A 12,708-nucleotide genomic window follows, 5' to 3' on the forward strand; every position below is an offset into this window, starting at 1 on the left:
ATATCAACCGCATGATCTATTAAAATCTAGGGATGAGATTTATTCTCTATTCTCTATACATAGGGTCATTCTTTGTTTAACTTGACCCTATATATATATATATATGTATATATATATATAGAGTGGAGCTATAATAAAAACACATCTTTTTGTAAAAACTAAAAACGGCTGAATTCTATGTAGAACACGTATGAATTAGCTGTGTAACTGTATGAATTGCGAAAGGTCCTGAGTTCGACTGAATTCTATGTAGAACACGTATGAATTTTGCAATTCATACAGTTACACAGCTAATTCATACTTGTTCTACATAGAATTCATACATTTTAGCCGTTTTTAGTTTTTACAAAAAGATGTGTTTTCACCCTATATATATATATATTTAATTTTTCAATTAACAATTTGATCTATTTAATTCTATTGTCTCTTACAACAATTTTTTTAGAAAAATTATTAGTCATTAAACTTGTATTTTTTGAAGTTTCTCCGGAGTTTCAGCAGGAATATTCGTGCGTATAATAGTATATTCTCATTTACTTTGTTCGATGTTAAATTGGATAAAGAACTCGCATCTGCAAGACGGAGAGTTTATTCTTTTTTAGCACAAGGAATAATTTATCATGATCTTCGTGGATTGATTCCACAATATACATCTCCAGCGTTTTTTCAACTATACTTTTATGACACACGAAGTGAAATTGAGAACAAAATTAACATATATAATGCAAAATCAAATTTTGCCAGAAGCACTTGTAAATATGCTCATGGAAATTTTAGAGGTCAACTTGTATGCAAAATTCTTTCGAAGATTGAAAGATTATCCTTCAATGGACGATGTTCAGGTTCATATTTCTAAAGATGTCAACTTAGATCAACGAATATATAATTCTCCATATGTAGATCAAGTTGCAGCTATATGGGTTGAGGGAAATAATAAAAATATTTCATTGAAGCGGGATATTGTAGTTCATGCTCATTCCGATGACAAGCACATAATAAAACATTATTACGAATGTTACCATCCATTGCAATATCTTCTTTTTCCAATAAACGAAACAGGTTGACATCAAAACATTAAAAAGATTGATCCCACAGTGTTTAGTTCGTAATACAAATTTTGTTTCTACTTCTACTTTATTAGCAAAAATCATAACTGCGGGCGATATTATCTCCAATGATGAACAATGTATCTCTATTAATTATAATGTTTAAAATTAATTTTACTAATTTGATAAATTGTAGTTTTAAACTTTTCGATTTAAGTGTGTGAAAAAAAAATATACTTTGAAGTCTTTCTGTTTACAAACAATAAAAATTTTAAAATTCGTCTTACTAATTTAGGATGTTTTTCATAGATATTTTTGCATTTTTATTTAGGCATATATTTTAAATATTACTTTCTTACATTTAAATTTATTCATTAATAGTTTCATTGATTCCTTTCTAAAATTTTAATTAAAGTCAATTTAATAAATACAATTAATTAATAAAAATATTCAAAACTATATAATAATACCTATATATTTATTTTCATTGTATAATATCGCATGTGTTAAACGTGCATGGCACGTTCTCACTGCTAGTACTTTATAAATGATATCTAAATGATACTTTCAATATGAAAATAAATTATATATTATAATGACGTTTTTAATAAATGAAAATTATACTTTCATATGTATTCTCACTATTTCCATAGAGATTCGTAAAACTCATTTCTTGTTTGATCTTCTATGAGATTTCATACGCATAATTGTTGTATTTCTCCATATTTTAAACCGTAGAAACACTTGCGGCTGGAAATCACCGCATTATTGTAGGCGATGCTGTCATGTGGCTATTGAAGCTTGCCGTTGCCGTTGTATTTGTTAACGTAGGCCATTGCTTCTATCAATATTTCATATTGATTTCTTCTGAAACCGCATGTGATAAAATCTACCAAAATGAATCCAGATTTATTCAAAAATCTACCACCAGAAATCATCACCGAGATCTTCTTAAGACTACCTGTTGTAAGCATTCCAATAAGCAAATGTGTTTGCAAGCGATGGCTCCATCTGCTGGAGTTTGATGCATTTGCCAAGTCTCATTTTGCCAGATCCGCCCCCGCCCTCGTTGTTTTGGGGTTTTCAGGTGGGTTGAATGTTTTGGAATTCGAAGGCGAGCTCGATCTCCATCTCCATCTCCATCCACTCACCAACTATGATTTCCCTTACGGCCCAGCAAATATATACAGTTATAATAATGGTTTGCTTGTTCTAAGGCTGCCTCTTGATGTGCTTTGTGTGTGTAATCCGATCACTCGTGAAGTCATTAAGCTGGATCTGCGTATTTCAGACCTATCTGCTCATGGATTTGGGGCAAGCAAAATCAGTGGCCGATACAAGGCGGTCTGTTTTCACTCTAAGCACTGTGATGATAAACCGGATTGCTATGTATACACTCTTGGAACAGGATCACGGAGACGCCTTGAAGGTAATCCGCATATGACCTATTATGGTTCAGGTGCATTTGTTAATGGAAATCTCCATTGGATAGCATACATGAGTAGAGAAGCGTCATCATGGATTTCTTGCTTTGATCTTGAAACAGAATGTTTTAGCTTCTTTAAAGCTCCTCCTTATCATGCTCGAAGATTTCCCTTCACAAAAGGAACGTCCATTTCTGCTTTGAACGGTTGCCTATGGTTTTGCAAGGTAGCATCCGAATACGGATATGAAAATGATGGTGGGCGATGCGAGCTTACTATATGGATTATGAAGGAATATGGAGTGGACGAATCTTGGAGCATGGAATATGTGATCCGACTTGATGGTAGCATGAGGTGGGTTGATCCCATCAAAGTTTTCGAAAATGGCGACCTATTCATGCGAGCTTACTCTCCAAGGCGCCATTTCTACTACTCTAACAAGACTAAAACTATGCAAAGGGTTGATTTGTTTGGTGCAGAGAGGGCCTCTGACTGGGTCGAGTGTGGGCTTTTCACTCGCACCTTTGTTTCACTCAAAACTTTAGGTTTAGGTGTGGAGAATGTAATCTCATTCTGATTGTTTGCTTCATTCTCATAATGCTACCATCAGCTAAATGTATGTTTGAAGATTGAGTTAGTAATTAAGCATATCATTTAGATCAAGGAAACTATCCTATATATATTATAGTTCCTTTTGGTACATTTCTTAGTGGCAATGATGCTGCTCCTGCTTGTATAGTTTGAGGGATTACCTATGTTTTTTGTGATCAATGAATCATTGAGATTGTTGTTTGTTATATATGCATTTATGCAGTGATATCTGTTATATGAAATAATTGCAATTAATTAAAAAGTAAAATAAAAAAGGATAATTGCAATTAATTATGCAAGGTTTAGGCTTCAACACCAAACATGTATTTCAATAACTTGTTTCAAAGTGTTGAGCTTGTGCAGCACACCCTCTTTTTCATGCCTCCTCTATCAATGTTAGCAAAGCCCATTATTGATGAGGATGATGTAGGCTAGTTTCTGTATTTGGAAGGCGTGAAATATATATCATGTGGTGCACGTACGATGTCCACTTCTACGCATCTTTCTCGCCTCTTGAGCTCAGCATACAGCGGGGCTTTGTTTGGAGGTACAATTAGTTTACTCTTTTCAATGAGCTCTATTCTGTAGTTGTCTGTGGAACAGTTTGGATGATGGTAACGAACAGTTTACTCTGTTCAATGAGTTCTATTTTCTAGTTGTCGGTGGAATAACTTGAATTATGGTGAAGAACATAGCAGCACACTCAGTTGGTTAGAGTATATGAGAAAGGTGGGAAATTTTTGATCTCATATTTGATCTTTAAACTCTGTTAAAGACGAAGATGAGGGATTATTTAGTCCTCCTCTTCTTCGGCTTTGATCAATTGTTTGATGTTTATATTTGCAATTTGTGATATGTTTGTGTATGAAGCTGCAGATGTGGGCAGCTAGCACGACACAGCAGTAGCAGGAGAATCCACAGTTCAACAGCTTGGACGTGCAGATGGAGATGAATGTGGAACTTTCGAATATCTCAAGCCTCTTGATAATTTCGTTTATTTGAGTTGATTTTGTGTGATTTATATTCCACTTAAAGAGTGAGATTAAAGAAATCATACTATAAAAAATAAAAATATTCAAAATCATGCAAAGTAAACAAACACTCAATATATTATTTTCCAAATGTTTGAAATTAATATAGATCTATATTTTGTAAATTCCACAAATAGGGATCAATAACTAATCTAGCCTACTCAATTTGTTTTCACACTTTACACAAACGATTTAAATTATTAAAGTGTTTTCCTTTAAATTTTTAAATTTAAATCTGAATAATATTATCAGAAAAAGTGTAGACCAATTTGAACTAGTGTTGCTGCTTGCATCAACTGACAAGTTGTTGCGCGAGAGAGAGAGTTTTAAGATACTCAAGACTATAGATCACTATCAACTTTACAATTCTAGTCATTTTGAAAATTACACGTCCAAAAACAAAAAAAAGAGCAAAACAAAAAACTTCACACTCACCTTTAACTCTAAACAGCCTTATTTATTTAAGTATCTAAATTGTATATCATCAACTTCTCTGCTGTCTCCTAACCTCATTCCTCATCTCTACTCTTCTTCTTCTTCTTTCGTGCCTTCTTTTCCTCGCTCTCTCGTACAATATCTTGTCAACAATCTCTTCTATTTTCTCGAAATATCTTTCTCTGAAGCTTCTGCTGCTTAAAAGCGTCCACGCAATGCTTCCTAATCCCACAACATATCCAAGCGCAGAAGATACATACTCCCACTCGATCTCCCTCTTCTCTCCCACATTTTCATCTTCTTGTGGCGACAAATGATCACCGCCATCACTATTACTGCAGCTTATGTTGAGATTGAAACCACACAACCCCGGATTTCCTTTGAAGGAATCAGCTAAAAATGTTTGTAACTGACGACCATTTGGAATCTTTCCAACCAGCTTATTGTAGGACAGATTCAAAAATGAAAGGAATGTGAGCCCTGCAAGCTCCACTGGTATCAGCCCTGGTAGTCGGTTTCCAGAGAGGTCGAGTGATTCAAGATTCCTCAGCTGACCAAATGAGTTTGGGATGCTTCCATTGAGGGCATTGTGGGAGAAGTTGAGAAGATAAAGTGAGGTAAGATCACCAATAGCATTTGGTATCTCTCCTCCGAAATTATTGCACGAGAAATCAATGGTGCCCAAGCCTGCCCAAATCTTATCAAGCTCAACGAACTGCCCTTTAATGGTAAGTGTTACGGTAGAGATGGACAGTGGGAGGTAGCTATTAATGTTGTTGAACGCCATTGATCTCCAACTAGAGAAGTTTATTGATTGCAGACATCCACTGAAATTATTTGATGATATATCTACAATTTGAAGCAGTGGCCAGCTCGTGTGACATGTAACTTCTCCATGGAATTTGTTGGAACTCAAAACAAGACCCCACAAGGTGGATGATAGCATGCATGGGAAAGTGTCGTTGATGCTGTTGTTCCCAACGTTCAACAACTCCAACCACCTGCAATTTTGAAGGGACTTTGGGATTTTCCCGTGTAAACTATTGTTGTTAAGATCCAAATATTGTAGCTTACAATCCTGAGAAAAGTTATCAGGGATGCGACCGCCTATGCTGTTTTGCCTCAAATTGATGCTACTAATGTTTTCAAGTAGGCAAGGTGGAATGCTGCCACTTAATTTATTGCCAGACAAGTTAAGAAGAAGGAGTTGAGTGGCACTGCAAAGGGAGGTTGGAATTGATCCACTTAAACTGTTAGTAGCAAGAGACAAGTGTGAGAGTTGAGACGCGGGGGCAATGGTAAGGTGCAACTCACCATTGAGCTGGTTAGAGTGCAAGTATAGGTATTCAAGCGAAGCAGGGATATGGTAAGGCTTTTGCAAATCTGTTAGAAGATTGAAACTAAGATTCAAATACCAGAGATGTGTTCCCCAAATCCAACTAGGTATCTCCCCACCAATCCGATTGTTTGAGAAGTCCACTTCTTCCATATCCAAATGTTTGATGAAATTAGGAAAATGGGACAAGTTACAAGAAGCTAGTCCTAATGCTTTCAGTTGGAGATTTCCATATGAAGTCGAATTGACGTTGCCAACATCTACTGACAATCTATTGTGAGATAGATCAAGTCGGGTTAGATTTGCAAGACTTGGAAAGTTGTCCAGTTGCAAAGTGCCATTAAACTGATTGTTGCTTAGATCAAGTTCCAACAATGAAGGGAGAGCAAGGAGAGAGTGGGGAATATCACCAGAGAATGAATTACTCCTCAGATGCAAATAAACAAGATTGGAAAGATATTCAAACAGCGTAGAAGAAAGTGAGCCTGTGAATAAGTTGTATGATAAATCGACATGAATCAGCTTGGTTAGGTTAGCAAAGGTGGATGGAATCGAACCCTTCAAACCGCAGCCAGGAAGAGACAAAGTGGTTAAACTTGGAAAATTGGCGAACAAGTCTGGAGGTTCTATTTCAAGATCGTCGTTAAAATCTAGTCGAAGGATGGAAAGGGAATGGAGTTGCCAAAAGGACTTAGCTAAAGGCCCAGACAAACCACAACCACGCAAGCTCAACGTGGTGAGGTTGGGTAAATATGCTGATATAATGAGGCTCCATTTTCTTCTCTCATGAGAGGAAGTAACATTTACATAATCAAGATAGAGCTCTCGAAGCCCTATTAGATTTTGGACAAGCATCTCCAGTTTCACAGATATTCTATAATCATAGGAGATATCGAGACTAACCAACCTCCTCAAGGAAGAAATCTCAGCGGGAACCTGCCCTCCAAAATCAGCATAGGATAAATTCAAGTGTGTCAAATAGGTGAGATTGTGAATACCTTTCGGAATGGGAATGAAGTTGAAATTATTGTAGGCTAGATTTAGCTTCTGCAGATGCACAAGTTTGAAGAGACTCGATGAATCCGCGATTCCACCAGAAATAGACTCATCATCGAGCTGCAAACTGACGACGTAGCCAGCAGCATCACATTCCACACCGTGCCACTTGCAGCACTCATCACTTTCATTCCATCGCACCAATTTAGTTGAAAGATAAGAATTGAAGCTGAACTCATCCTTGAGTTGAAGCAACAAGTTTCTCTGATGGTGAAGACATTGGGTGTAAGAATGAGTGAAGATGAAGGAGGAAATTAGTGTAGAAATAATGATGAAGAACAACTTTGGAAGCATTGTGATGAAGAGGCTATTAATTAATTGATGATTGTATTGTGTTTTCAACAAACTTGCAGCTGGTATGAGATATGTGCAAGTGGCTTTAAATAAAGCCACTAGAAAGACTATTGCAGTTTAGTGGGAACTCTTATTTCACTTATAATGATTTTATGAACACCACGTCATGAGAAATTTTTTATTTACACCCTCCGACTACGATCAATGTTCCCTTTTTGTCATTTTATTATGTCCACAAAAAATGTTTTTTTTTTCATTTTTAAACACTACCTCACAATACAATTTATTAATGTGAGATCCAAACTTCACTCCTCCACCACACGTTTTTAAACACTATCTCCCATAGTAACACCTTTACATAAAAAGAAATTTAATTACATTTTAGCTATTTTTTTTGTAATTTCTTATTATTCTAAAAAAAGATATAATAAAATAAAGAATAAGTACAAGCTTGGGATTAAAATGGACCATATAGGTATTTTTATTGGAACATTGGAACTTCATCGATTGAGAATCTAAAAGTAAGTACTTCAAATTAAAGAAAAACTCTACCAATTCACGGCCACAAAGATTAACGAAAAAACTATCACTAGGATCGAATGAGATCGTATGCCCTATAATTTATTGTATACACAATTTACTGTGTACTACCGTGCACTAGGCCGCCTAAAAATTAACAATAAATCCTGTCACATTATGACTAGCCATAAATAAGTCAATTAGGAAAAATAAATCTAAAGTCACATTTGCAGCTATTTTTATTTTATTATTATTATTATTATTATTATTTTATTTTAAAGTCGTTGTCTCCCACCTTATGTAATGTAGTGTGTTGACTTAATAGTTGTTACAAAGTCAATTGTTTGTGCATATATAGTCCACAAGTAGGCCAATCCGCATTGATATACTTGTGGAAAACAAAAAAAAGTGGGGAATTAAAGAAATTGCCATTGATATACTTGTGTAAGTGGTGAGAAGAAGATTTTTTTTTTTTTTTTTTGAAACATATGGGGAAGAAGACTAAATAGTTGACTTAAGATAGCGCTTTGAACTTTGAAAGACCTCGGTCAACTTGGTAGACCACGTTAAAGCCACACATATCAGTTCTATTTCTCTAAATTCCAATCATGTAGGCCTATTTGTGGAATTTACAAATATAGATTTATATTAATTTCAAAACATTTGGAAAATAATATATTGAGAGTTTGTTTGCATGATTTTGAATATTTTTATTCTCTATATTATGATTTCTTTAATCTCGATCTTTCAGTGGAATATGAATCTCACAAAATTAATCCATCTAATTAAAAAGGGATCCTATTTTTAACTATCATCGTTAATCTTCAAAAGTAAACACACATTAATTAATTTAATTTAATTTAACAATCTTAATAAGAGAGGAGTGGGGTACTATTGGATTTGGGAGGAATGGTATTGTAGTAAAAATAGTGCCAACTGCCAAAGGCATTTTCGTAATTTTTTTCCTTTTGTGACTTTTTTCTAAAATTCGACTCTGCTTTAGGGATGGCAATGAATCCTGGACCAGGTCCAAATCCTTTTTAGTGGATCTGGGCCTTGTTAAAAATGTACCCGATGTATCTGGACCGGATCTGGATTACTCCTAAGATTTGCAGATCTGGATCTGGAGCAAAAGTTTTAAGACCCAGATCCGGCCCGCGGATCTAGTGATATATAAAAAATATATAATTTAATTTTATTGTTATTGAACTTTACCCTAAAATCTATTACTGATTTATACATCTCTTTTCATAAATAATATATAATTCTATTAAAGATAATATTTTACTTATATCTTTATTTAAATTTTAGTTGTTATTATTATTATTATTTGTATTGATATTATTATTTTTCTTTTTTCAATGTCAAAATAGAAGACACATTGTTCCACTATTACTAAATATATTTCATTATAATACTAATATATTATTTAGTACTCGATTATTATATTCTTACTTATTATGAATTTTTATATTAATTTTTTATATAGATTATGATTTAGTTATTTATTTTTTAATTATTGTTGAAAGTCTAGATCAAATTCGATTTTAATTTGAGTTTATTTAAAATTTATAAATATTTTAAAAAGAAAAAAATATGGATTTGAGTCTGGACCCGAGACCCTGTGGATCTTATGGATCTGGACCTAAGTAAGAAAATGCGGATCTGGATCTGGACCAAGTAGGATCCGGTCCAGATCCGTCCCATTGTCATCCCTGCTCTGCTTTATATATCTAATCGTATTCACAAATGGGGAGGAGTATTTGTTTTTCACTTTCACCTTTTTACTCTGTTTATCTCTTATACAGTTCCGGCAATGAAAAGGAAAGGAGTTCTACCGTAAGAATCTCCCCCAAATTCAACGGTGAAAGTGCAAAGTCTGTTTCAAATTCAACCAAAAATCACACATTACACCAACAAAACAAGGAGGTGAGCTTTTATTTCGTAAACCTGCATTATCTCATTAAATTTTTTGATAAACCCTAGAATTTTTTGTTGTAGTCTTGGGGCTGGGTAATACGCTTCGTATTAATTATCACGTTTAAGAGAATTCTTACGATCACACAAGAACAAGCCAAAAGAAGATACAATTTTTCTGATGATCCCCAAAAGCAATCCTCGTCCCTATATATATGAGGGAGCAGGATGAAACTTATCATGGAAGGAAGGAAATTAAACCTAGTCTTATGGGCTTAAGCATGGCCCAACAAAATAGCTAAATAAAAAAATAGCAGCCCATTTAAGTAGTATATCGTGTGGGCCTTCGGATTTCTCTACGTGGACGACTTTGGGCTAGGCTTGGCTCTTCCTCATGCACAGTAATGGGTTGGGCCTTTTCAAGTTGAGGTTTAGTACACGGGCTCGTATCAACTCCCCAACCCTCGGAAAGCACCTTGTCCTCAAGGTGAAAATCTGGAAAAGTCTGGCGAAATGAATCGAGAGGTTCTCAGGTGGCAGCATCCGGAGGAAGACCGTCCCATTGCACTAAGACTTGAGGGTCAGGACGACCGTTGCGGAAAATGGTGCGGGTTGCCACAACAACAATAGAAACCAATTGCGGCAGACCATCCGAAGCAACTGGGAGTGGATTAATTGGAGTAGAAGCAGTACCAACAAATGGCTTGAGCAGTGAGACATGGAAAACAGGGTGAATACGACTCCCGGATGGCAAGTCCAGACGGTAAGCAACAACCCCAATTTTCTCAAGAATTGTGTAAGGACCAAAGTAACGTTTGGCAAGCTTAGGAATAGGGCAACGAGAGACCGAAACCTGGCGATAAGGCTGGAGTTTCACCCAGACAAGATCACCAACACTGAAGGAAATATCGCGACGATTCTTGTTAGCGTGTTGCTGCATGCGGTGTTGAGCCGACAATAAGGAAGCTTTCAATTCCTCTAGAAGACTATCTCGCTCAACAAGTAAAGCATCCAAGGCGTCAACCGAGGTGGAACTGGGTGTGTAACGAGGAATAACCGGCGGAAGACGAGCATATACGGCCTGAAAAGGGCTCATAAGAATGCTAGAATGATAGCTCTTGTTGTAATTAAACTCAGTCCATCCTAAAAAATCAAACCAACGAGCAGGGTGGTCAGACGTCATAGCGCGGAGTTATTGCTGCTCCAAACAACGATTGACAATTAACCTCTGATTGGTCGTCCGTTTGTGGGTGATATGTCGAGCTATGCTTAAGCGAAGTGCCGCTAAGCTTAAAGAGTTCGGACCAAAAACGGCTCATGAAGATGGGGTCACGATCCAAAATAATTAATTGATGAGGGAAAACCATGCAACTTAACCACCATCTTGTGAGTATGTATCATATGTGCGAGCTATTTCCAACAATTCAATATTATTTTCTTGAATAGTTATTTCACTCGGAACTATTTTAAGACCAAAGCTTTAAAGACATATTTCATAATCACCATCATATGCGTGATCATATCTTATAACTCTTTATGGTCTAAGGACTTCATCTAAATCGCATAAGTTATTAAAAACAAATACATTAGATAAGTAAATGCCTTTATTAATATAAATTCCAATGAGATTGAATTTACATATAAATAAAAATGACCAATCTAATTGGTGCGTCGGGTGTAACTCTTTCACTCTTTACATTTAACACTGAGTAAAGTTATCGGAATGATGAGGAGGTATTGTTTTTTAAAGAGGAACAATGCCTATAGCACGGGCCTTGGCATTGTTTTGGGTAGTCCCAATTAATAATCTAAGCTACTAAACGCCTAGATATGATAAGATCACTTTGATATCTAGGCCTTATATAAAAAAAAAAAAAAAAAGGTACAACCTATATTTCACCAAGGAGGTCTGCGATAATGAGAGCTCAAGGAATGCGGATTGGAGGATTTGGAGAAGGAGCGTCTATTATTAATTGCATATAAATACACGAACTATAATTTAATTTTTGTTTTTATCCAAATTTAATTTTTTTGGTAAAAAAAATACGTAACTTTTTATTTTTTTTTCGAATTTAACCCGAGCTCAAAGTTCGTTGACTAATAACTTTATTGTGTGAAGTCTGATGGACAATCTGAGGATACCATTAGAAAAATATTGACATTATCATTATTTTTTTTTATCGGTAAAATTAAAATTTTATTGAGATAAAAAGCAAGGCACCAGGGATGCCAATCAAAACAAGAAGGAAAGATTGAAACCCTTTGAGCACCACATGGTGAAAGGGATTCTCAACTCCAAAACTTTATAGACCTCATTCCAACTCCAAAGTCTACCCTTGATCTGTAAAACAAGTCTCTCAATATCTCAAATCTTTCCTTGAAAACGACACTCGTTTCTTTTTTCCCATAGTGTCCAAACCGTTCCCACCCATAACGCATTTAGCAATCTTCTTCCTTTCTTCTTTTTGGCAGCAGAGATGAAGGAAGTGTAATGATGGAGAGTACCTCTAGGATTTGCCGTTTTGATGTGTAACCATTGGAAGATTTGGTCCCACACCGCCGCAGCTTTCGGGCAATGAAGAAACAGATGTTCCGTCGTCTCCTCTCCAGCGACGCAGGCTTTGCATCCTCTCTCTTCCCAGCTAATTTGAATTTGTCGTCTAATATCTCTTCCCAGATATTGACATTATCATTATAATGATACTTATATTTTTTTGTTTTTTTGTCATATATTGTGAGTGGTCAATGACGTGAAAAATAATGTCATCAAACCCTATATTTTTTCTTTTTTTCGACTACTTTCGATGACCAAAATTCAGTAATTATTATTAGAAAGTTATCATTGGGATGTTTCTAAAGGTATCTTCCACCTGCACATGATTAGACTTCAGATAATCAAGTTATTGGCAACAGAATTTTAGAGTTAGACCAAATTTCAAAAAATTAAAACTTAATTTATTTTTTAACCAATAAAATAGATTTAATTAAAAATCAAAATTTTAGTATTGTTCATGTATTCATAGGCAATCAACTCCAGACAACCAAGGAAACAAAGAAAA

The 12,708-nt window shown here is 35.4% G+C and overlaps 2 protein-coding genes across 2 annotated transcripts; one reads left to right on the top strand and one right to left on the bottom strand.

Moving 5' to 3' along the window:
• Positions 1 to 1,807: 1,807 nt before the first annotated feature.
• LOC131003973 (F-box protein CPR1-like) lies at positions 1,808 to 3,267 on the top strand. Its single transcript, XM_057930547.1, has 2 exons — positions 1,808 to 2,475; positions 2,593 to 3,267. Exons 1-2 carry the CDS (start codon positions 1,944 to 1,946, stop codon positions 3,045 to 3,047), a joined length of 987 nt encoding a protein of 328 aa, XP_057786530.1. The 5' UTR covers positions 1,808 to 1,943; the 3' UTR covers positions 3,048 to 3,267.
• Positions 3,268 to 4,576: 1,309 nt separating this feature from the next.
• On the bottom strand, positions 4,577 to 7,213 carry LOC131003983 (receptor-like protein 7). Its single transcript, XM_057930555.1, has one exon. The coding sequence runs from the start codon at positions 7,211 to 7,213 to the stop codon at positions 4,577 to 4,579; it is 2,637 nt and encodes an 878-aa protein (XP_057786538.1).
• Between the last annotated feature and the right edge of the window lie 5,495 nt (positions 7,214 to 12,708).

Source organism: Salvia miltiorrhiza, unplaced genomic scaffold, assembly GCF_028751815.1.
Source record: "Salvia miltiorrhiza cultivar Shanhuang (shh) unplaced genomic scaffold, IMPLAD_Smil_shh original_scaffold_302, whole genome shotgun sequence".
Lineage (NCBI taxonomy): Eukaryota > Viridiplantae > Streptophyta > Magnoliopsida > Lamiales > Lamiaceae > Salvia > Salvia miltiorrhiza.

Coding starts and splice junctions, on each gene's coding strand:
- LOC131003973 (XM_057930547.1), top strand. CDS start 1,944: ATGAATCCAGATTTATTCAAAAATCTACCACCAGAAATCATCACCGAG. Junction 2,476..2,592: donor ATCACGGAGACGCCTTGAAG/GTAATCCGCATA, acceptor ATCTTGAAACAG/AATGTTTTAGCTTCTTTAAA.
- LOC131003983 (XM_057930555.1), bottom strand. CDS start 7,213: ATGCTTCCAAAGTTGTTCTTCATCATTATTTCTACACTAATTTCCTCC.